The sequence below is a fragment of the Lucilia sericata genome, unplaced genomic scaffold (genome assembly GCF_015586225.1).
Source record: "Lucilia sericata isolate MDLA Ls3-8-SP2 unplaced genomic scaffold, ASM1558622v1 Contig000612F_arrow, whole genome shotgun sequence".
In the NCBI taxonomy this organism is placed as follows: Eukaryota; Metazoa; Arthropoda; class Insecta; order Diptera; family Calliphoridae; genus Lucilia; species Lucilia sericata.
This window is the reverse complement of record NW_023994619.1, coordinates 107,269-134,420: the sequence shown is the minus strand read 5'-3', so window position 1 is coordinate 134,420 and position 27,152 is coordinate 107,269. Positions and strand designations below refer to the sequence as shown.

The 27,152-nt window shown below is 31.1% G+C and overlaps 1 protein-coding gene across 2 annotated transcripts; it reads left to right on the top strand.

The window, feature by feature from the left end:
- Nucleotides 1–825: 825 nt before the first annotated feature.
- LOC119606690 (probable sodium/potassium/calcium exchanger CG1090) lies at nt 826–27,152 on the top strand. Of its 2 annotated transcripts, XM_037960253.1 has the most exons (8): nt 826–1,899; nt 20,275–20,517; nt 21,560–21,761; nt 21,829–22,072; nt 22,135–22,424; nt 22,488–23,478; nt 24,812–25,000; nt 26,907–27,152. In XM_037960253.1, the coding sequence occupies exons 3-8, from the start codon at nt 21,600–21,602 to the stop codon at nt 26,915–26,917; spliced, it is 1,887 nt and encodes a 628-aa protein (XP_037816181.1). In that variant the 5' UTR covers nt 826–1,899; nt 20,275–20,517; nt 21,560–21,599; the 3' UTR covers nt 26,918–27,152. The 2 variants fall into 2 exon arrangements, with proteins under 2 accessions (XP_037816181.1, XP_037816180.1); XM_037960252.1 differs by lacking the exon at nt 20,275–20,517.

The window sequence follows — 27,152 nt, the reverse complement described above, 5'->3', positions numbered from 1 at the left end:
GGCCACTTTAATTTGAGACAGCACAAAAATGATATTGTTGTACACAGCTAGGCGAAATTCCTGTGCACAGCATCCTGCTCTCTTCTGTCTTTTTGAGAGTATTTATTATTTTTTTAAGTAAATAAAAATATTTTTATTGATATACATATGTACCATAAAAAATATTGAATAAGCTGTTTACTCAATAATATTGTATAAGTTCGAGATTACTAACACGTTTTATTATTAAAAGCTTATTGAAGATTTATATTGAACATAACAAAATTGTATATGTATGTGAGGATCGTTTTTAAGAAGATTTAATCATGCTTATTCTTAATAAAATTTTTTAAATCACAATAAATTTGATGAGATAACTATTCTATAGAATTTACTGCCTGATTCACAATATCGAAACAACCAGACATATTCTGGATAATAAACTTCCTCTGGGAGTTTGTTCCCTTTCCTATACCTAAAGCATACAAAAGGGAACAAACTCCCCCAGGATATAATCTGTACCCAAATAAAACTTGAAATTCCCAATTTGGGGACAAATCCCCACATCTGGCGACACTGATTCTGAAATACACCCTTAAAACACACACACAAGCTAATAATGAATGAAATGACAAAGATGCCACTCTTTCAAAAACCTTGACATTCTGTTATTTACCGTTATGCTCTCGGTAGCTTAAGACATAGTAACGGTTTCGTATCAGTAGTGAGTTTGTATATGTATATTATTATCAGTTTGTGGTTGCTGTTATTCTGTTAAACTTTAAAAGGTTTCGGTTTATTTTTTTTTTTTTTTGCTTAACGTTCCGTTGCCTCGTTCGTGTTTTAATATTAACAGTTTGCTCTGAGAGTCGCAAGTGTACGTAACGCCTCTTTAAATAGAACGGAATAATTTTTTTTAAAACTTTAGTAGGAAAAAAGTAGTAGAAAAAAATCCTTTAAATAAAACTAAAATTTAAGAAAATAAGAACGTTACAGACTTGTCGACGACAAAGACGAGTAAAGAAAAAAAAAAGAAAAATACATAATTACACGACTAATGCGTAAGAGCTGGTCTTCCGAAATTTTGCAATTGAAAATTTAATTTTAAAAAGGATTTTATAATTAGAGAAAAAAAAAGAAATAAAAAAAAAATTAAACCAACAAAAACAAAAGCATGGCTTACGAAACGGTGTCATAAGAATTACAAATATTTGCTGTTTTTTGAAAAAAAAAATGAAATAAAGCAGAAAATTAAAAAAGAAAAAATAAGAAAGTGTAAATTTAAAGGGAAAAAGTGAAAAAGAAAAGAAAATGAAGGAAAAAGTGTAAAGTTTAAATTAAGTATGAATAAAAATAATTAAAAAAAAGTGTAAATGTTGCAAGGAAATCAAATTAATTTTTTTTTAAATTGTAATATGACAATGTTCTATGATTTCTAATAATAACAACTATATACAGCTATAATAGCAGCAACAACAACAACAATTATACCTACGCAACGTAACTTATTACACTCGTAATATATACGTATATATTTTCGTCTGTATCTATTTTCCAAAAAAAAAAAAGTTTCTCACAAAAAAACGAAAAAAGGCAACAACCCACTGCACTCACTAGCAGGGAAATTACCACCCACAGTAATAAGCAACGGGATTACGTGTGAAAAATTATTTTAGATTTGTTAAGAACGAAGAAAAACACACAAAAAATCAAATCAAATAAAAAAACAAAAACTACTACTGTGCGACAGTGGTGAATACAAGTTAAGCCTCCCCAAAGGATACAGGCAACAAACACTCACTGCTACTGTAACAAGAAAAACAACTATTACAACTACAATAACCTACTGCTGCTACTCATCATCATTCTTCACTCACTACTGCTACTCATCACTCTTTAAATAACCAAACGGACAAAATGGTAAATGTCATTTGCAACTGTAGTTATTCTTAATTTAAACAATTTCTCTTCTTATTTATAAGAAGAGATCTGCTACATTTTCATTTTTTTTTCTTCTAAAAGCCTTAAGGATATTAATTACATTTCAACACAATTCAATTGTAGTTATATTTCCTTTAGAAACTTTTCTTTCCCCCCAATTTCCTTTTTGCCTTCATATACAATATTTTTTTCTTTCTGCTACTTTTTGCCTTTTTTTCTCTAGTTTGCTTTACTTCTTCTTCTTCTTCTTGAACTAGCGACCTAGAATAAATATATTTTCATTATTATTATGTTTTTTTTTATATTCATTTTTCTATTCACATTTTCCAATGCTCTTAAGGGGCCAAGCGTCGTCGTCTACCTTTTTTTTGCATTTGTTTTATTAACAACAACAGCAACAATATTATTACAACATTATTCAAACCTTAGCCCAAGAACAAAACAAATAATAATAATAAATAAAAACATTTAAAACGACAATTGCATTTCCTCAATAAAAGCTAAAACAACCAAGACAAAAAAAGTACACAAATCAGGAAAAAAACGTAAAGAAAAGCAAAAAAAAGCCTAGTATAAATAAGGCAATTGTTGGGAAATTAAAAGCAACAAAACAAAAGGATTTTAATGACTGCGGTCTAATGGCACAATAGCAACAACTACAGCAACAACAGCCATCCAACACTAGAAATGTTGAATTTTTCACTTACAGGAAAAACATGCCTATTCAAATACTCTTCTCATACACATACACCCGTAAACAACACTAACACTTACAAAATTTTCTTACGTACATTTTTTTTTACTTTTTCTGTTTCCGGCAATGCTGCCAGTAGTTAGTTACCTTAACTAGGGATTTGTTGGCAACATGGGAATTTTACAAAAGTTCCACAGGGAAATATTAGGAAAACAAATGAAATTTTTTAGTTAATATTTGTCATAAATATTGGTATTATTTGGTAACATTTTCAGTTAAACTTTAACTGTTTACTTTTTCTTATTTTACCAGTTATTAAGCAGTGTTGCCATACATATATAAACATCAGTTTTGTTTATAAACTTTTCCAATTAGAATTCCTTAAAAATCTAACTATATTTTTAATTCATTCCTTTAAATTGTTTTAAACTAGATCCCTATTTAGTTTTTTTTTTTTTTAATGCAAATGTTGTTTCAAATCTTTCTTACAGTGTTACCACCTACAAACACTTCAGTGTTGTATTTTATTTTAAATTTAGTTTTAGAAATGTTGTAAATTTTATTTGATTATTTTATTGATTATTTTTAAGTTATTTGAACTTTAAACTATGTATTCAATTTTAAATTCGGCTAATAATTATAACAGCGTTGCCATATATAAAAACTTTTATTAAGGATACAATGTGCAATTTCTAAATTATCTGTTAATTAACTTTCGATATTCTGTACCCATTGCAACAGCATTTTAGAATTAGATAAAAAGTTTATCTTTCGGATATTCACATCAGATAAATTCAAGAAATTGCTTTATAGCATGTTGAACCTATGTCCCGACATTGGCAGATGAAGTGTATAAAGTCTTCTTCTTCCTCTTGACATTGACAGCTTCCGCAGAAGTCGGTAGTAGATTCAATACTCAGCAGTTCGACACAAAGTCTATGCATCCGAAAAACACAATGATTTCCACTAATGTCAAACCACCTGGTTCACTCTAATTCGTATTGTTTCACGAATATACTCTTTGCAAACGAGGGTGAAGATAATCGTCACTTTAGTGTTCCCTTTGTAAGCGAGATGGTGGACACTTAAAAAAAAAAACTTAAGCTTTTTGTCTGTCTCTTCTAATCTATTAACTTCCTCGTAGGACGAGCACATGTTAAAATAGCTAGTCACATGGGCAGTCGGTGGGTTGGGGTAATCCTAAGTGGTAGGTTAAATAGGTAATTCGGGACTGTCCGACCAAACTGCTGGGTATTTTAGCATTAAGCTCAAAAGGCAAGTCATCGCTACAATTGTATTCAATAGCTGTACTCTCGGAATATATAGCAAGACTTCTAATCTTTGTCGATTATATGACGGTCACATAATCTTCGCCATTACGAAACGTGCGTTTACAACTGTTCATCGTTCACTATTGCCTGCGAAGTGGCAATTTTCGCTAAAGAGTTCAGGAATCTGTTGATGACTACAAATCTGTGGAATGTTTTGCCATCTGTTTTGCTTTCAAGGTCTAAGTTTGATGTTGTATTACCATTGAAAGTCCTCAGCGCGGCTTGACTCTTACTGTATATTCGAATATCAACCTAGAACCTTGGCTAACTTGCAGCCCGTTTAATGGCTGAAGACTATATATACTAAGTAGTCAGAACGTTTGAAGGAAACTTCTGGTTCTACACCATTCTTTGTTTTCAAGGAGGAGTAAGAAGCTCTTGATGTTCTGGGCATGAGAATACAGTGTTATGTTCGCTGAACCAAACACATATTTCAAGTGTCGAAAGAAGCATTCAAGTGTCTCGGTTTTCTCAAAAGGTGTAAGACATACTTCACTCCCTATGACCTCCTTACTATCTATACCACCTACATCCGACCTAAAATGGAATACAACTCTCATGTATGGGCCGGCGCTTCAAAGTCTATTTTGGGGCTATTCGACCGCGTATAGGAGAGGGCGAAGGTACTTATCTGTGACAATAGGATATCCAACTCTATTGATTCACTGGAGCATCGTCGCAATGTGGGGTGCGTTAAACTGTTCTATCGATACTACAATCAAATGTGTTCTTATGAAATTAGAGAACTTGTTCCCGAAACCCGCATATTCACACGTAACACACGACATTCAACAAGAGCATACCCATTTGTGGTCGATTGACCAGTGGGTCGCACAATGCACTACGAAGAGAATTCGTTCTTAAGTTGTACTGTCCGTATGTGGAACACTATCCTGTCACTTGCAATGGGTAGGATTAAATCGAAAATGTCCACAGACACTACTCCCTCTATCCTCCCTCCCATGACCTATTTCCCTAGTTCCAACACAATGCACTGCATGAGTAGGGGTCATCCCCTGAGTGCTGGTCCTAACAAAAAAATAAAAAAGACAAGATTTGTATCACATTGGAATGTTTTATTTAGTAGCCTTAATTTCCCTATAAAACTTTATAAGGATCCTTTCATTATTGTTCAAAGACCTCTTATCATCGATAAATCACATACATTATAAATAAATTCCATATACTATAAGATGATTTGTTTTATTTTAAAAAATACTTCTGGTATAGGAACCGTTTGGAGTAGAGATTAATATGCTAGGGCAAGATCAGCAACACTTTAATATTTGTTTTGTTACTAATATTCGTAAAGCCTCTTACTCCTAATTCTACTCTGTAAATTTATATACCCAGTTATATGAAAAGTTGCAATCTTGAAAGTCACACCATATTTTCGGTTAAAAAAAAAAAACTGAAACCACAAAATTATGCATAAAAAAGCTATGAACTGCAGATTGTTTTTATCTCAAAATTTCGAAATGCGATGCAATTTTTAGTACAAGAATTAGCATTTGAAATATGTCAACAATTTAATAAAAATAATTTGCAAATTCCTTTAAAATTTTAATAAACAATATATTTTTTTTTGCAATTTATGAGCATTGCAAAAAAACTAATCAGCACACCACGTGCAAATGTACTAAAAATATACATCCACATTGTTTATGTCTGAACAGCACTTAACATTAAAATAATTGCGGTAAACATCAACTATTTGCATGCTAAGCTTTTTTTATTAATAAAAAATAACACAATAATCAATTATTAACACAAATACTAAAAAATGTAATAGAAATTAAAGATAGTTCATTGTTTTAATCAATTTATAACATTACATTTCAAAACTATTGTCAGATAACAATAACAACAAAATACAAAACGTTTTTAATTGTAACAAATTGAAATTGAATTTTTATACTTTGTATATAATTTTAAAAACTTCTGTGGTTTTAACATAATTATGTAATCGCTTGAATAAGTTCCTTGTAATAGATATCGTGTAATATATTTTAGAGATGGATTTCCATATTGTTGAAATAATACATAATATGCGAAATTTATTATAAAACTTTATTATAAAAATGTATTTTTACACTTCGAGACTGTCGTCTACAAATCTATTTAACTTTTTTTGGAGGCTACCCAAATTATCATAACATCTTGTTTTAAATCAATATTTTTGCTGCTCTTCTGGCATGGCTCTTCTTTCATATTTAGGTTAACATTTTTAAATAATGAAATGGTCAACCATTTCTCATGTTTCATCTTAAAATACAATACAATCTTTTATGACTTAAATCAATATTTCATAAAGTTTTTTTTATAACGCATTTTCTGCTTAATCGTCTGTTTTTTAAACTTTAATAAGGTCAGGGAGAAAATTCTTAAAAATTTGTTGCCAAATAAAAAAGATGCTATTAAAAGTTGTGTATTCTAGTAAAATAAAAATAACCTAAAAAAGTAATTGGAAAAAATCCCAATTATAATTTTTTTACAAAAGGATATACTCATCCCCCGGAAAAAATAATTAAGAATTACTAGGAAAGCTATAAAGTTTTGAATTTTTGTAAAATAAGGGATTTTTTTCTAGGAATTAAGATAACTGTGAAGTTTTCATATAAATCTGGGATAATAAATTCAATACCACACTACTTCTATCAGTACTTTTTAAGATCGAAAAATACGCCCAACATTATCGGTAAATTTTTAACTTATAAACTTTTGCTAAGTAGTCCATAAACTTGTCAATAAATTAGTCTAGTCTATAGTCTAGTCTATAGTCTAGTCTATAGTCTAGTCTATAGTCTAGTCTATAGTCTAGTCTATAGTCTAGTTTATAGTCTAGTCTATAGTCTAGTCTATAGTCTAGTCTATAGTCTAGTCTATAGTCTAGTCTATAGTCTAGTCTATAGTCTAGTCTATAGTCTAGTCTATAGTCTAGTCTATAGTCTAGTCTATAGTCTAGTCTATAGTCTAGTCTATAGTCTAGTTTATAGTCTAGTTATAGTCTAGTCTATAGTCTAGTCTATAGTCTAGTCTAGTCTATAGTCTAGTCTATAGTCTAGTTTATAGTCTATAGTCTAGTCTATAGTCTAGTCTATAGTCTAGTCTATAGTCTAGTCTATAGTCTAGTCTATAGTCTAGTCTATAGTCTAGTCTATAGTCTAGTCTATAGTCTAGTCTATAGTCTAGTCTATAGTCTAGTCTATAGTCTAGTCTATAGTCTAGTCTATAGTCTAGTCTATAGTCTAGTCTATAGTCTAGTCTATAGTCTAGTCTATAGTCTAGTCTATAGTCTAGTCTATAGTCTAGTCTATAGTCTAGTCTATAGTCTAGTCTATAGTCTAGTCTATAGTCTAGTCTATAGTCTAGTCTATAGTCTAGTCTATAGTCTAGTCTATAGTCTAGTCTATAGTCTAGTCTATAGTCTAGTCTATAGTCTAGTCTATAGTCTAGTCTATAGTCTAGTCTATAGTCTAGTCTATAGTCTAGTCTATAGTCTAGTCTATAGTCTAGTCTATAGTCTAGTCTATAGTCTAGTCTATAGTCTAGTCTATAGTCTAGTCTATAGTCTAGTCTATAGTCTAGTCTATAGTCTAGTCTATAGTCTAGTCTATAGTCTAGTCTATAGTCTAGTCTATAGTCTAGTCTATAGTCTAGTCTATAGTCTAGTCTATAGTCTAGTCTATAGTCTAGTCTATAGTCTAGTCTATAGTCTAGTCTATAGTCTAGTCTATAGTCTAGTCTATAGTCTAGTCTATAGTCTAGTCTATAGTCTAGTCTATAGTCTAGTCTATAGTCTAGTCTATAGTCTAGTAAGTTAGTCATAGTCTAGTCTATAGTCTAGCTATAGTCTAGTTATAGTCTAGTCTATAGTCTAGTCATAGTCAGTTTAGCTAGCTATAGTCTAGTCTAGCGTATAGTCTAAAGGTATAGTCTCTATAGTCTAGTCTAAGGTCTATATCTAGTTTGTTCTAGTATAGTATAGCAAAATCATATCACAGATAGTCATAGTAGTACTATAGTTCGTCTGAGTCTATCGTAGTTATTGCCTAGGTACTCTTCTGTAAAGTTGTAATAATACAAATTATACAAAATAGTACCTCATTAATTTTATCATGGGTTACGTTTTTTCAAGCACAAAATTATTTAAATTAAATTCATACCAATAAAAAATTCTTCGAACTTATTTTTAAATTCCAAATATTTAAACTAAATAAGTCGTAAGCAGTTAAACACATTAGATGGACAAAATTATTTAGACCGAATATTGGACACCAATTAAAAGTTTTTCTAAATATTAAAGAAGTCGTTTGTGTTTAAAAAATATTATTTATTTCAACCTTTATTGCTTTTTTAACAAAATTCTCATTCCTGTTTTCAAAACACCCACAATATCCCTCATCTGGCATCTTCTTTCACAACAGGCCCTTAGATTTGCTCTATTACCACTGTAATGATGTAACCCTCCATTAAAAATGGGGGAAATAAGCAAAACCCCTTAAACTCATACTCAATTACAAATTCTACTCACTATTAGTTTTGACTTTTGAAAACAATAACAAAAACGGTGACGAGGGCAAATAGTAGTAGAAAAATAACGTCATGTTGGGTGTTTGTCATTTTATCTATATAATTTTTTTGTTAACCAAAGATTTAAAATCATTTGTTAAGTTCAAAAAATAAATGTTAGTTTTTGTTATTGCACTTAAAAGTCTTTTGCCAACATTTCACCCCCATCTCCAAACGAATTCATTGAACGAACCTTCATCTTCATTCAGTCATGCATACCAACACCATCAGCAGCAGCAACAACATTACCATCATCATCGTCTATCTATTCTAAGCTTCTGTTATCTATTTCTTACAGTCCAGCAATAACATGTAGCAAATGCTGTTGTTGTTGTTATCTCTATTAAAGCATTTACATACAAACAAACACTTAGTTAAACTTATACAAACATTAACACAAACTTATACACTCTAACACATTGCGTTTTTTCCAGTCATCGTTTTAGTCAGTCCGTCGGTCGTTTAGTCGGTTTATACTAGAGCAAACAAGAAATCGTAAATCGATATTATGAGACACACATATACAGTCAAACACATACTTAGAACACAGCATGGTTGAGCTGTATAGAACAGAAACGAGAAGAGAGCGGAACACGTATTCACCAGATGTCACTTACACCATGACCGAGTGGCCCACTCACATTTAACATACAGTGTTAGGAGGAAGAACAAGATGTGTGAGTAGTGTGAGCTCCTTGTTTTGTTTTTGTAGGAAAAAACAGTGTTGCGAAAGTGGCCATTTTCTGGCTTTTTTTTTCTACGATTTTGAGTAAAAACATGCAGTCCATTTTCTGGGTAAATTAAATCCCCTAGGCCAGATTACTATTCCCACAAAAGATCTATTATAACAAAACTCTGCTAATACGTAACTCTGTGATTATTTTCTTTTTACAATTTTGTATCTCTCGATTCGTACGAGAACACATATCGCTTGCTTAAAGTGGAACATGTTTAAATCAAGAAGAAAAACAAAAATTAAAAAAGTACTTGTTACGATCACTTTAATCTCAAAAAGTACATACTTCTTTGATTCGTACTTGATTTAAATATTTTGAACTTGATTCCAGTAACACCATACTGATCGTTTTGAAACCGATCTAGATTTATTCATTGCGGACATTTTTACAAAGAAATATTAAAAACAATGATTTAATTATAAATTGTTTCAATTCTGAGTTATAACACTCTAACATTCAGTGAGCGATATGTAAACTTAACAGTGTGATACATGTAAGCAACAATAACATATGTGATGGTATGTTTGTTTGGTGGTGATTTCCTTTTTTTGCACTAAAAACAAGCAAAACTCCCCATTCTCACACTCTCTTGCCTGTGATATTTGCACAACTCTACTACACACATGCATACATAAGCAAAACCCCAACAATGGTAGACAAACTGTTGTGCTGCGTTGTTGTTGATTTATTGTTTTTGTTTTTTTGTCAATAAATTTGTTATTTTTGTCGTTTTGATTCCATCCACAGTGTTGCCAGAAAAATTTTGACTTATGTCCCCAATCTTAAGCTTGAAGTCCCCAAATAATCCCCATTTTTAAATTGAAATCCCCATAGTTTTCCCCAATTTCTTTCATGAAAAACTGACATGTTCGTCACAAGTATTCTCCATTGATAGGCACTGCACAGTGGGGTCTCCCCGAACAAATCTTGGCATTAACTAAACTACAAAGTTTTGATACAAGTGATTGGTAGCGTTAGAAAGGGGAGAGCTTCTAGATTTGAAATATTAAAAAAGAACTTTGAACTTAGTGCAAATTTTCGCAAAAAATACACTATGTATTCTCATATTTTTTGGATCATTAGCGCTAAAAATTACTAATAATTCCAGCAAATACTTGGTAATGACTTTCAGTTGTAACCACTTACCTATTAACATAGTTTTCAATGACTAATATATATAGTCCTGTTTACATAGAAGTAGTCTAATAACGTCTTATTAATAATGTGATATATAACTACTTTTTAATTCATTTGTCATCTTCTTCGTGAAGCTATCGGAGCTGTATAAATTTGTTCATACAATTTAAATTGACTTATTTTTCTAATTACTTGTAAGCGATTGTGGTAAGTACTTGCACAGTCAAGTACAAAATCTCTGTGAATTTTTATTTAATTTTTCTTTCAAAAAAGCTATATATATATGGTAAAAACGTATGAAAAAGTCTTTGAAATGTTTAGTGAAATCAATTTTAGTTACTCGTTAACTATTGGAGAATTATTTAAATCAATTAATTTTGTGTTTAATAATTCGATTTTTTTAAATAAAATACAAATGTTTTAATATTTTTGTTTTATGGAGTGTTAGAAAAATAAATAAAAAATGCCATAGAGGCAAAAAATATAGATGTGGTGATATTAAGAACACATTATAGTATCTTACATATGTATATGGTTGCTGAGGGGCCATCAGCGGCCAAATAGTACTTTTTCTCCTTTAAAAATGGCAAAAAAACATAAATATATATATGAAAAGTGGCATTTTAATAAGTAATGAATAATTGAATCCTATTGTGTAATGGTTATTTAAAATATAATTTTTCATACAAAACAACATTATATTTGGACTGAAAATTAACATTTTAAGAAAATTTATGGAATGGTAGTTTTTTATATAAAAAAGGTAAAGGTATTAATTAAAAAAAAAACAATATGAACAAGTAAGAAAGTATAGTCGGGCGAGGCCGACCATATGATACCCTACACCAGTTATGAATATTAAATGTGATTTATTTTTCATAATAAAGCATTTATCTTCAATATTCCCTTGTTCCGATACATTTAAGCAATTTATGGATGAAAAACTAATTTTCTAAAAGAGGCTTTTATATGGGGGCTAGGGGCAAATATGGACCAAGCCCGATAAAATTTTGTGAATATATTTATATTTACATAATATTTTATTGTGCTGAATTTCATCGCGATATTTGTGTTTATAAGTTAATTTGCCCGATCTTTATGAAATTTGGCAGGGTCATCAAGACTTCTATAAAACTTAGTTGTGCCATATATTATCGATATATCTGTATATTTAACATAATTATGAGCTCAGAAGCCCTTTTCGGGGGGTTCTGTTCTATGGGGGCTAGGTGAAATAATGGACCGATTTTAACCATTTTCAATAGGCTTCGTCCTTGGGTCAAATAAAATGTGCATGCCAAATTTCATCCAATTATCTTGAAAATTGCGACCTGTAGCTTGCGCACAAGGTTTACATGGACAGCCAGCCAGCCAGACGGACGGACGGACATAGCTTAATCGACTCAGAAAACGATTCTAAGCCGATTGGTATACTTTAAGGTGGGTCTAGGACGAATATTTTTGTATGTTACAAACATCAGCACAAATCCAATATACCCTCCCCACTAAAGTGGTGTAGGGTATAAAAATTATATATAAAAAACCTAAACTTTGATGCACAACCTAAAGGCCTACAAAAGGAAAATCGAAAAACTAATTATAGCGTTATATAGAACAAAGTCTTGGCTTTTAAGATACGCTATATTTTTTGCAAAAAAATAATTTTTAAATATTGACTTTTTGCCAAGTTTACTTAAAGGAGACCCCAATGTGCACTGTTTGCTTTTAAAAATGGGCAGTATCGGACTTCGATTTTTACATAGCCCTCACACATATATTAATTATGAAGCAATCGTGGTAAAATTTTACACAAGTTAGGTTTATGTACACAGAAAAAAATAATACATAGCTGGAATGAATTTTGTAATAAATAGTATGAATCGAACATGACTTTTTTTGCCAAACCATTTTCATTCAGAATATTAAGAGTTCATAAAATGTATGAATTTCAACATGACAGAATTTTTTTTGGCTTTTACTTATTTTCTATGATATTCTTAAAAAATTGCAAAAAAAGTCCATTATCTACAAATCTGTTTCCATATCTTGTAAATAGTGATCCTATATTAGCAAATTTTGTATGATAATTAAATAGAAATGTTGAAAAACAAAATCTGAAATAAGAAAACATCAGCAAACATAGTTAAACATCCATTCTTCATCAAATCCCGCAAATTACGTGCACATCCCATCGATTTCAATCTAAAAATCATAAAGAAATAAAAAATTTTCCAAAGAAAATTTCAAACATTTTTTAACAAATAGAAAAATAAAAATTAAATTTGAAATATTTTAAGTCAAGGCTTCTAGATTATGTTTGAAAAAATAAAAATGAAAAAATTCATACCATTTAGGAACTTATTCTTAAATATTATTAACTTTTGTCAATGAAAGCAGTTCATAATATTTATGCTGAAACTTTTTTCTGTGTACCAAGAAATTATGCTGTAAGAATGGTAATCATTGGGCCACAGTTAGCCCCCATCAGGATTGGCAAAGTTGGCACAATTGTACTTTTTGGTACAATTCGATGCTTAAAAGTACAATGGTAGTACACCAATCACTCATCTGAGATTTTGTCAGCATCTCTGCTAAAAGTTGAAATTTTCGAAAAATTTAGTAGACTCTTCTAATACAATAAAACTATATATTTTAATTTTTGCTAATTGATATGAGTTCCTTTTTGTATGAAAAAATAATAAATTAGCAAAATTATAAAATTATTGTTTTTGAAAGTAGTATGAGTCCATTCAAATGTGAAAAAATCTAGTATTTCCGCAATATCTATTAAAGTTTTATGCAATATAAAAATTTTTATTGCATTTTAGACCAAATACATGTAAAATAGCTTTACACAGATCAGACTAATTTTCTATGGAAAATTTTATGCTGAATATCTTGGGAGCAGATATAACATCCCTCACGCACACTGATTGGAACATTTTAAAGAACTCCATCTAGAAACAGAGTTTCTGTACTTCGGATAAGGAGAGCTCAACAGGTACTATAGTGACCTAAGAGTATTTCTTAGGATTTGATGTATTATACATCCTCCTCTCAACCTAACCTATGTATAGCTTGAAATGTTTTTGTTTCGATTAAGCACACTCCCACTTTAATATTAATTTAGTAAAATAATTATGATTTGGTACAATTAGAAGCAAAAATGTACTATTTTTCACGCAATTTTGTAAAATTTTAAAATGTAATTTGCTATCCCTGGCCCCCATATAAATCCCTTCAAAAAATAACTTTAACCCTTTATAGCCCAAGAGCTGAAATCTTTTTGATTTTTTGTGACATGATAGAATTCGGTAAATAGTAAAATACGTTTTACTCAGAAATTTAAAATTTTTTGTTATTAGCGTTTTATTAATGATTTTTTGATTGATTTTAAAATCGATTTTTATGATACAAGAAATTTTAAATTGTTTATTTTTTTTAATTAATAATAAATTTACACAAAATTGTCTACAAAATCTTATAAAAACAACGAAACTTTTTTTCCCCTTTTATAAAATTTTTAAAAATCGAAATTTTTATCAAAACTGAAAATTCAATTTAGCATAAGTGAATAGTTTTGCCACATATCATGTTAAAATACATACATACATACATACAAAACAGTTAAGTGGAATCTCATGAATGTGCTTCACTAATTTGATTCGAAAATAAGTGCCTAGGACCTATTTTAGAGTCAATTTTTGGGTTTGTTACAGAAATGTTACACGCTATAAAGGCTTAAGTTCATGATTGGCTTCAAAAAGCCTGTATAAGAACGATATTCTACACAAACAATTGTTATATGAATCAAAATCTCTCTACCAAATTTCATGTGGGTCAGTCCATAATTGACCGAACACCCCATATTACCTCTCTTACAACAAATCGGTTTACTGTAGTGAATCGTTCAAAAATTAATGTACTATAAGATTTAACAAAAATGATATGAAACTAATAACTCTTTCAAATTGTGTAAACCTCGGTACATAATTAATGGACTTATTCCGAAAATCTCCCTGATGTTCATATTAATATCAATATATCGACACCCTATATTCAAAAAGTGCTAACTCAATCTTGGGCCAAAGTGAGTTTTTGATGGCAAATGATTCCTCAATACATTCTCCACGTCTGGTATAAATTTGGGATCAAAATATTAACTTTTGTGCTTTTTGTATCTGTTTTGTCTACTACACAAAGTAGAATATTTTTTTAAGAAAATAAGTGCTATCTCCCATAGTAATTTTACAACATTTTTTGAAAGATTAATTTTATTAAATATTTATCTCCGCTATTATAAAATATGACATACTGAACAGGAATCTGTTTAATAAATTGGAATTCATTATTTAGTTTCGGAAATATAGTCATTTTTATTTTACCAATAAATGTTTCAATTTTAAAATTTTCCTTTGAACAAAATGTGCTAACTAAAGATAAATCCTTGAAAAACACAAAATGTATTAATTTGTATATAATTATAAATTGGTAAGATTATTTAAACATATTATGGAAAAAAAGTTATTAATTTGTTCAACATTATACAAATTAAACAGTTTTTTTCCTCTCCTGAAAACTAGACATTTTTGAATTAGCACTTTTTGAATATAGTGTCTCGATATGTGTAATTTTAAAAATTTTCGAACATGATTCTCTGATTTCGATGAAATTTGGTATACACATTTTTTGTATCAATAGAAAATTAAAAGTTTTCCAAATTTTTCAAATTCCAAATATTTTCTAAACTACTTTTCCGATTTTATAATTTTTGTATCTTCCATTTTTACTACACTAAAATATACAACATATACAAACAACAGAATGGGACCATGAGGGGATCTCTAGAAAGTTAACTTTTAGTAAAACAGTCCATATCATTTCTATACAAATTTAAAAATTTATACTTTTGTTCATTGATGAAAAAAAAATAATTCAAACAAAAAATAAATAATGTGAATTAATTTACTAAAATTAAATTTTCTTGCGATCTCCTTATGAACCCATTCTAATTTTTTTGTGATATAATTGCCAAGCTACTTTTAAAATTGTTTAAACCTAGAAAACCCATAAAAACTAGACTAGAAATAATAATAATGTTAATATTTTTAAGAAAAAATAAAAATCCCCAAAAATAGCGGAAAATTACAAAAAAATCCCCAAATTTTACGAAAATCCCCAAATCCCTCCCCATGAAAATCTGTCCCCAAATAAAACTTGAAATCCCCAATTTGGGGACAAATCCCCACATCTGGCGACACTGTCCATCCACACCATGGAGCAAAAAAAAGCAGTAATAGGAGGTGTATATTTTTGCATACTTACACAAACTTATAGAGCACAAGTGTTCGTATATTAATTTCTAAAAGAGAGAATATCTATGGGGGAGTGTATGTATGTGTACGCTTGAGATTTTGTTATAAACATTGTGCAATCGTTATCACCGCACATTTTTTATTTTTGTTGCTGTTTTATTTTCTACATCAAACTTCATTATCCTCATCATTTTTATATCGACATTAAGTTTATGCTCTCACTTGGAAATGCTTTATTATCATTCACTTTTAATGATTTTAGAACTCATGCACTTTAGATTTCTATGGTTGTGCAGTTAGAAAAGAAAACAAAAATGAAAACAACAACTAGTACAATGATAGTTATTAAATAGTAGTTGTTGGTTGATGTCATATGATGTCATCCTTGCAATTGTTCAGCATTTGTCAGTTGTTGTTGTTTTTTTTTTAATATTATTTTGTTGGTTTCCATTTCAATTGTTTGTTCATTTGTTGGAGTCATCATCATCCATCTAGTCAACATTTAGTGCGTTTTATTCCATCACTTTAGTTTTTTTTGCAAATTCTTATATTGTTTTTCATTGTTACAAGTACAAGTTTTGTGTTAAAACAAATGAATTCAGAAAAAAATTATGGAAAAATACTCATTGAGGTAAAAACAAATTGTGGTTTTGATACTTGAAGTTTATTGACTTGGAACTGTTATTTGTAGGTATTTATTTGGTATCAAATTTCATTTCACTCACGATGATGGATTTTTGCATTTCGCTTTTTATGGTTTTCTTATATTGAGTTTATTTTCCTGCATTTGGGGTCTATTTTGTTGCGAAGAGTAAAGAGTATTGGAAGACAACAACTGTTTGTTTTTAATTACAGGGTAATACGAATTGAACTGAATGGAACCGAACTAGAATTAGAACAGAACTAGAACAGAACTAGAACAGAACTAGAACAGAACTAGAACAGAACTAGAACAGAACTAGAACAGAACTAGAACAGAACTAGAACAGAACTAGAACAGAACTAGAACAGAACTAGAACAGAACTAGAACAGAACTAGAACAGAACTAGAACAGAACTAGAACAGAACTAGAACAGAACTAGAACTAGAACTAGAACTAGAACAGAACTAGAACTAGAACAGAACTAGAACTAGAACTAGAACAGAACTAGAACAGAACTAGAACAGAACTAGAACAGAACTAGAACAGAACTAGAACAGAACTAGAACAGAACTAGAACAGAACTAGAACAGAACTAGAACAGAACTAGAACAGAACTAGAACAGAACTAGAACAGAACTAGAACAGAACTAGAACAGAACTAGAACAGAACTAGAACAGAACTAGAACAGAACTAGAACAGAACTAGAACAGAACTAGAACAGAACTAGAACAGAACTAGAACAGAACTAGAACAGAACTAGAACAGAACTAGAACAGAACTAGAACAGAACTAGAACAGAACTAGAACAGAACTAGAACAGAACTAGAACAGAACTAGAACAGAACTAGAACAGAACTAGAACAGAACTAGAACAGAACTAGAACAGAACTAGAACTAGAACAGAACTAGAACAGAACTAGAACAGAACTAGAACAGAACTAGAACAGAACTAGAACAGAACTAGAACTAGAACAGAACTAGAACAGAACTAGAACAGAACTAGAACGGAACTAGAACAGAACTAGAACAGAACTAGAACAGAACTAGAACAGAACTAGAACAAAACTAGAACAGAACTAGAACAGAACTAGAACAGAACTAGAACAGAACTAGAACAGAACTAGAACAGAACTAGAACAGAACTAGAACAGAACTAGACCTAAACTAATGAAATGGTACAATCGATGCTAATTCAAATTTTCATTTAAATTCTATTAATTTTAGTTGACCAACGTCTCTGGACTTGAAATTATACTAAATGTTTATATATTATATACATATGTATATGTATGTATATATTTTTTTATTTGTCATTTATTTTATATTCTACCTCTAACTATCGAACAAACTGTAGTTTATGACTAATTGTAACATGTCATCATATACCCAACATCCCCACATAAGTATTGAGCAACAAAGAGGCGGTAGGTATTCTGTACCAAAAACAACAAATGCAACTACAAGTAGAATTTTTCTGTATACATTCTGTATACAAAAACAACTTTAGCAATAGTTGTAAAGTGGTTGAGACAGTTTCCATGAAGAAGTTTTCAACTAAAGTGTTGTTTTCTGCTATTTCTCAATGAGATGGTATTGTTTATAAATTCAGTTTTATTAAATTTTTCGTAAGAGTTTAAGAATTTTTAAGAATTATTGATTTTCTTTGCAGATTAAATCAAAAAATGTATCATAAACTGTTTTTTGGCATTTTAGTGGGTTGTTCATGTCATATTGGATGAACTAGAACAGATGAGTGTAGTAGGAGGTTGAAGATATTATTTGGTTTATAAGAATTCATCTATTTATTTATTCAGGTTTTTAATATTTCCTTTAAGAAAAGGATATTATATTTTTTTTTGGAAGAGTATGAATATTAATGTAAAAACATTATATCCTGCCTTGTTGAAAAGGATATAAAATTTAATTGATTTTTAAGTCAGCATAGACAGCATTTTTAACAAAAGTATTTGGAAAAGGATACAAAACTAAATTAAATATTGTAAATTTAGCTTAAATCCTATAAAGTTTAGCAAATAAGGAATGTCAATAAAAAGTGAAAGTTGATTAGTTAACTATTTATTTTTCGTCTGTAACTAATTTTATTCACTTTTTCATTAACAACTTTAAAAACCTAATCATTATTAAGTTTTTTCGATAAATTCTCATTCAATGTACAAAACCTCAAGCCAATTTAATAAACCGCTAATGTCAAACAAAATCCTTCATTGAAGTTAATCAAATTTTAACTTTGTTATGTCTAGATAACTTTCATTTGTATTAAATATAACCAGAAAAAGTCTCTAGAAAATTTCACCCAACTTAACAATTCCATAGAATTCAAATTAATTTAATATTCAACTTTGACATTAACAAACGGAATGTAATTACATTGCCATTTAAAAAACAAAATCTTGAAAATACACAAAACAATTGTCTACCCCCGTACCCTTACAGCAGGAGGAATTGGAAACAAACAACATTTTCTTTATATCTACGATTAAGTAATCACTAGATTTTATTAAAATTTTGGATTAAATTTCTGTCAAAACTCCCTTTTACCCATACTCTTTTCGCATTAATTTAAGGCTTGGGATGTAATATTATTCAAATAGTACTAAATCCCTTGAAAAATAGTACTTCCTTAAAATATAAAATTGGAACTAAACTAGAACTTACCTAGAACTGAACTAGAACTGAACTAGAACTGAACTAGAACTGAACTAGAACTGAACTAGAACTGAACTAGAACTGAACTAGAACTGAACTAGAACTGAACTAGAACTGAACTAGAACTGAACTAGAACTGAACTAGAACTGAACTAGAACTGAACTAGAACTGAACTAGAACTGAACTAGAACTGAACTAGAACTGAACTAGAACTGAACTAGAACTAGAACTGAACTAGAACTGAACTAGAACTGAACTAGAACTGAACTAGAACTGAACTAGAACTGAACTAGAACTGAACTAGAACTGAACTAGAACTGAACTAGAACTGAACTAAAACTGAACTAGAACTGAACTAGAACTGAACTAGAACTGAACTAGAACTGAACTAGAACAGAACTAGAACTGAACTAGAACTGAACTAGAACTGAACTAGAACTGAACTACATATATATATTATTGAATATATTATATATTAAACCAGTTTTCGATTTTTGTATGTTTATTCAAAAATATATTGGTACCAAAAATTATACAATAGTACCCGTTTGTTCATCACTGACGGTTATTGATATTCTTCTGTTATATTACTCATACGTGATGGTGTTTCGTTGTTGATTTTAGCCAAATTAAATGTGTATTTTATGAATGTAACTGTGTTTATATAAAAGAATCTGTGTGTGGAAATGTATGTATGTACACATATATATACATACATATATGTGTATTTGTTTTCGTTAATCTGTCAAGTCTAATTTCCCTTAATACAACAACATATAAAATATATGTTGTGTTGTTATATGAATGAGTGTCATATACTATATGTATGAATATGTACATATAAATACACATGTGTATGTTTGTATGAGTGTATATTATATTTGTATATGATATACTTATGAATTTGCAACAATATAATCTAAAAGGCAAACAGCTTTTGGCGCCAATCAGACTAACAGAGCATGTCATCATCTTCATCCTCATCATCATTGTCGTCGTCGTCATCATAATCATCATAGTCATTCTCTACGGTGGATACGTCAACGTAGACATTACCGTCGCCATAGTTATATCGTTAGTTATTTCGTTGCTAAAATTGTAACCATGAATTTATGCTCATCACACAATTTGTTGTTTTAGTTTTATTCTTTACAAAATCCATACCCAACTTAAATCCCACTTAATTCCCTACACCAACAAAATAAAGCGACAGCAGCCAACAACAATAGTTTTCCTTTCCTTCTTCTCATTTAAGACAAATTCCGGTTTTGGGTGGCTTTTTGCTTTGGGGACCAAATAGAAGAACAACAATTTTGTTTCCTTAAGTGAAAAGAATGATTAAAAATAAATTTACAACAATACAGGCACGAACACTCGAGTATTTACTTTTGACTTAAGTTATATGTATGTATATACATATATACATACATATATGGATGTATGTATGTATGGGAAAACAAAAGGCTTGGAATGGATTGGATTTGCTTTCATTAATATAGTAAATATTAGTTGGTTGCCTTGTTATGTCGTAAAATGTTTTAAATATTTTAATTTTAATATCGAAATTAAGGTTTGCGATAAATTAAGAACGACTAATGTAGAATCAACTAGAACAGAACTAGAACAGAACTAGAACAGAACTAGAACAGAACTAGAACAGCTAGAACAGAACTAGAACAGAACTAGAACAGAACTAGAACAGAACTAGAACAGAACTGAACAGAACTAGAACAGAAACTAGAACAGAACTAGAACAGAACTAGAACAGAACTGAACAGAACTATAACAGAACTAGAACAGAACTAGAACAGAACTAGAACAGAACTAGAAACAGAACCTAGAACAGACAAGTAGAACAGAAGCTAGAACAGAACTAGAAACAGAACTAGAACAAAAGTAGAACAGAAGCTAGAACAGAACTAGAACAGAAGTAGAACAGAACTAGAAAACACAAAGTAACTAAGAACAGAACTAGAACAGTAAGTAGAAACAAGAACTAGAACAGAAACTAGAACAAACTAGAACAGAACTAGAACAGAAACTAGAACAGAACTAGAACAGAACTAGAACAGAACTAGAACAGAACTCGAACTAGAACAGAACTAGAACAGAACTAGAACAGAACTAGAACAGAACTAGAACAGAACTAGAACAGAACTAGAAACAGAACTAGAAACAGAACTAGAACAGAAACTAGAAACAGAACTAGAACAGAACTAGAACAGAACTAGAACTAGAACGAACTAGAACAGAACTAAACAGAACTAGAACAGAACTAGAACAGAACTAGAACAGAACTAGAACAGAACTAGAACAGAACTAGAACTGAACTAGAACAGAACTAGAACAGAACTAGAACAGAACTAGAACAGAACTAGAACAGAACTAGAACAGAACTAGAACAGAACTAGAACAGAACTAGAACAGAACTAGAAACAGAACTAGAAGAACTAGAACAGAACTAGGATAAAACTAAACTAATTACTTTTTTAATTTAAATCATCTTTTTAACCTAAAAAAATACTTTGTATAAATTCCAGATCAAACTGCAGAAGAACAAGAAGATCACGGTTCTGGAATATGGGCATATTATTCCTGATATACTATTGTGTCACAGTTTACTCTGCCAAAAGTGATGATAAAACAGAGAAACCTTTCGATGTAGGTAACATGGAAAATGAAAATGGTGAAGAGTTTGACAAATCAATAGAAACATCAACAGAGCTAAATGTTGAAACAGAGGTAATTAATTATAAGTACTAACTGGGGAATTGTTAAAAACAAATTTCTGTTTTTCAAATCAATTTAGTTAAACGTTGAAACCACCCAGGCTACACTTCCTACGGCCCATGAAGCAGTTCCTACTTGGCGTCCAAAACGTGATAATTGTACACCCCCAGCCATAGAGCAATTTCCACAGCCATTAATGAGCAAATGGCTGAGACAACATGGTGGCCTCATCATACACGTCCTGGTGGCCATATTCACCTTCTTCGGTTTGGCCATAGTGTGTGATGAGTATTTCGTGGCCAGTTTAGATAGATTGTGTGAAGGTTGGTTTATTTATTTGCTTTTAATATATTTCATATAATATTGAGTGGTTTTCTTAAATTAGAACTGAAATTGTCTCCTGATGTGGCTGGTGCCACATTTATGGCTGCCGGCAGTTCAGCTCCTGAATTGGCTACCGTTGTTATCGGTGTGTTCTTTGCCAAAGATGACATTGGTATTAGTGGTGTCATTGGTTCAGCAGTTTTCAATATCATGTTTGTCATTTCCGTTTGTGCTTTATGTTCCGGTACGGTGTGTCAACTCAACTGGTGGCCTTTGGTGCGAGATTGCTTTTTTTATTGCATTTCCATTTTGGTCATGTTGATCATCATTTTCAATGATGTCATTTCTTGTGTAAGTTTAAGTTTAAAGGAGATTTTAAAGAAATTTAATAAAACTGTTGTTATTTTTTTTTAGTTTGAATCTGTTGTCATGCTGCTGTTTTATGTAGTCTACTGTGTCGCCTTATGCTTTAATACTGAACTCGAACGCTGGGCTTTGTCTTTGAATCTTCCCTTCAAACTTCCAACTAAAGAGGAACAATCATCTCTAGTGACCTATAAAAATGTACAAGATAACAATTACACACAAGGCACTCAACAGCAGACTAATTTGTCACAAGAGCCTAACGCCGCATCCTCGTCAGAAAACCAGCAGCAACAAGAATATCAAAATTATACCGATCCCAACTCCAGTTGGGATCCCAATGCAGCTTGGGGTGATACCTCCGATCCCGTGGGCGTCAGTGCTAGATCCTCCGTTCAACCGGCCGCTGTAGACGATTGGGGCATGAGCCAATATACTGCAGGTCAAGGACAAGAGAACATTGGCTACAATCCCGATCAACCCGAATCGGTGGTAACACAATCGCCTACCGGTGACAATGCACAAAAACCTGTGGTGGGTAAACCACAACCAGCCGGTGTGGAATATTACAAGTCCAGTGATAAATCGAAGGAAGCCCGACCCAATCCTCTGGAACGTCCAACAACGGGAGGTTTACCAGCACTGATCTCCTGGTATGTTGTCTATCCCATACATTTCCTCTGCCAGAAAACCATGCCAGACTGCCGCACCGAAAAATATCGCAATTGGTATCCCTTCACATTTTTAATTTCCATGATCTGGATCTCATTCTATTCGTACTTCATGGTTTGGATGATCACTGTCATTGGCTCAACATTGGCCATACCGGACACGGTAATGGGCTTGACCTTTGTTGCTGCTGGTGTTTCCGTTCCCGATGCCCTAAGCTCAATAGCCGTTATCAAAGAGGGTTTTGGCGATATGGCCGTTTCAAATGCAATCGGCTCGAATGTCTTTGATATCCTAGTGTGCTTAGGTCTTCCGTGGTTCATACAAACAGCTATCATTAAGCCAGGCTCTCATGTCAATGTCATTTCGAAAGGTAAGTTTCTAATCTTCAACTAAAAAGTTTCTTAAGGAAGACTTAAGGACAGCTCAGGATTAAATATAAACATAAATGAATACGTCTTTATGTGTTAATTAAGGAAAGGGTAAATTTATTTTAAATTAATTTCCAATGATTGTGATTTCTTTGAGGTAACATAAGCTAGTAATGTTATTTAAAAATTTAACATGTTATTGATTTGCACAGCTGCTGCTGCTATGTTATATTAACATAAAGCGTTTACATTTTAGCACTGTTAACATGGCAATTATGCTGTTCACACTTACACATATTGCCACTCTCGTATCTGGCTGTTATTTAACATTTAACGATATATTTTATACTGTCACTTAACTGTTTTAATAGCAGTTTCCTTTTTTCCCTAATTGGCAAAGCAATTTTAAATATTTAATTTCTGGAAAATGTTGTTATTAAAGCAGTTACATCGTCTTCAAAATTTCTACACTTTCTAATATAACACCCACACTAAGAATTGGTTTTCTATACACTTGCAAAAAAGAAGTACACGTTTATATTTGAAATTTATATATTTTTAAAGTTATTCTATATAATCATGATAAAATCTATATAATAATTTATTTGTTATAGTTTTAAAATGTTTACTGTATATGTTTTATTAATTAATTTCAAAATTGGGAAATCTTTATTAAATAGATATTTCAAAATTGTTGTAAAAAAGATTCGTGTTCTGCCAGGGTTTAATGATATTTAATAATTCCAGGAATGACTTTGCTCTTTTTCTGGCATAAAATATTATTTTCAATTTTGTTGAATTTTGATTAAAAATAAACAAAAAACTAAAATTGAATTAAAAAAGATCACAAAAAAATCTTCAATATTTCTCATATTTAAAGAAATAGTTTCGAACTACTATAGGTAGGCAGAGGTAGGCAGATATCAAACTTAAACATTTCTGCCGATTCATGATGTAAATTATTTGCCTACAGCAGATATAGACAAAGAACCTGCCTCTATCTCTCACACCTACGTAAGCTCACATATGTATTAAAAACCAAACTAGTCAAAGAGATTACATTTCACTCTCTGCGGATGCCTGTTCTATACATAAGAGACAACTGAGAACTAATTTCTCATTCAGAAAATTTTTATCGGCATTAATATCTGGGAATCTTAAAAATATTTTCTATTAATTATTCAAAATTTTTGTAGTTAGAATTTTTTGTAGTATTAGTTTTTTTACTATCAAGTAGTTGTTTATTAAATTATTATTATTTAAACTTATTGTTGTGAACTAAAAATATTAATTATAACCTTTTTCTCTCTCTCTCTTTCCCTCTCTCTTTTAAAGGTTTGGCTTACTCAACACTGTCACTATTCTCAACGGTCATATTTTTAATATTGTCCACCCATTTAAATGGCTGGAAATTGGATAAACGCCTGGGCATCATACTGATGGTGTGGTATTTGCTATTTATAACTTTAGCCTCATTGTATGAACTTAATGTATTCGGTTATATGAATCCACCAGAGTGTCCAAGTAAGTAGAAAAATTTAATAATTTCTTAAACAAAAAGTTTTTCTTGTTATGTCAAACTTTAAACGACTAGAACACTAATTAGTCTGGATGTAGTGGGTTCGATTCCCATCTAAGGCACTGACTAAGTAGAAATTTAGAAAATATCGCAAATCTGACATCACTCATATTCTGTTATACTTTAATTTTCCAACCAAAAATCGATGTTAAGGTGAAAACCGTAAATGAACAGTAGATACTGAAATAACGTCCCAATTCCGAAAGTCGCAAACTTCCGGGATCACTTTCTATCCAAAGTGGATTTTTACTTAAAAAACTTATAAAAGGCTCTAGATCCTTTAATAACGCTACGATCACCACATAGTTAGGGACTATAAGGTTTAGTACTCTTTAATCTCGAGGTCTGATCAGAAAACTTAAACTCTCAGGTAACACGGAAACCAGTTACCCGCAGGGCATTGTCGTGGACTTTGTCTTGTTATTGTAGAGATCCTTTCGGGGCGTGGCGTTTGTGATTAAAACCATAATAACGGCATAAGAACGTTGTTTTAAACTTTAATGATCGGTGAAGTTCATATTATCGATTCAAAAGAACCCCTTGGTGGTGTAACAGTAGTGTCAATATGTTGGGAATGAGTTGATATCACAAGGTTGTGCCGTCGGGTGAGACAGGTGTGAATATGTCGAATGTAAGATCGCCGTGATTAAAAAAAGCAATTACGTGTTCTTTGTCACTTATTGACGGTGGTGAGTCGTTTAAAGCTAATTCTGTGAGATAAGGTCGTCAAGATAGATGATCACGTAAAGCTCTCCAGTAATTTTCTGTAGGCTTAATTACTCTCCAATTGAGCAAACAGCGAGATTGTAAGATCACTTCATTTTTCATCAAAATTGGCTAAATAGTTTCTATCTCACTCTGTGATTAAAAAAGAACATCAAGATAGCTGATCACGTAAAGCATTCCAAGAACTTTGTGGAACTTTACATATCACGCTCCAATTGAAAAATAGTGAAATTATGAGATCACTTCATTTTTTCATTAAAATTAAGGGCGCGGTTAAGTCGTCTCCAGCTATTCCTATGGTTAAAAAGACCACAGTTGTACAAGGTCTGCAAGATAGGTGATTATGTTAAGCAGTCCAGGAACTTTGTTGATCCTTAGATAACACACTCTAATTGAAAAAATAACGAAATTGTGAGATCACTTCAATTTTCCATTAAAAATAAGGAGAGGGTAAGCCATCTCCAGCTCAGTGGGTGCAAAAGACCACCGTTACATTAGGTCTTCTAGATATATGATAGACGTAAAGCTTATTAGTAACTTTGTGGATCCTTACAAATCACGCTCCTATTGAGAAAATAGCGAAATTGTAAGATCATTTACATACATTTTCCATCAAAAATTAGGGCGGTGGTGAGTCGTTTCTAGCTAATCCTCTGATTTAAATATACCATCGTTTGATAAGGTCGTCAAGATAGGTGATCATGAAAAGCTGTCCATTAACTTTTTGAATCGTACAACGCTCGAATTAGGAAAAAAGAGAAATCCTGTGATCAATGCAATTTTCCATCATAATTAGAACGTAAAGCATTCCAGGAACTTTGTGATTAAAAGGTCATCAAGATAGATGATCACTTAAAGCTCTCCAGGGAGAGCTATTGCTCCAATTGAGCAAACAGATAAATGTTGTAATAATTTCAAACGTTAAGTACTCCAGGAACTTTGTGTTTGAAAAACACCTACCTTAGATAGGATCGTCAAGATATATGATCACGTAAAGTAGTGCAGAAACTTTGTGGATCATTATATAACGTTCTAATTAAGCAAAGTGTTAAATTATGAGATCATTTCAACTTTGTATTTAAAATTATTTTTAAAATTAATAATTTTCTTTAAAATTTTTTCCAGGTGAATATTAAATTGGAAACGATTGCTATAGCAACAACATAACAAAATGTATACCAGAGCATCCCACAAGTATTGCAATTATTTCAAAAAAAAAAGAAGAAACTTTATTTAAAAACGGAAAAAAACTCATAAATGCAAGAGAAATAAGTAGGAACAATTTGGAAGCTGTGTTTTAAAATTGCTTAAGGAAATTATTAGATTTTATTTAAAAAAAAAAAAATGAATAAAAATTATTTGTGAAACAAT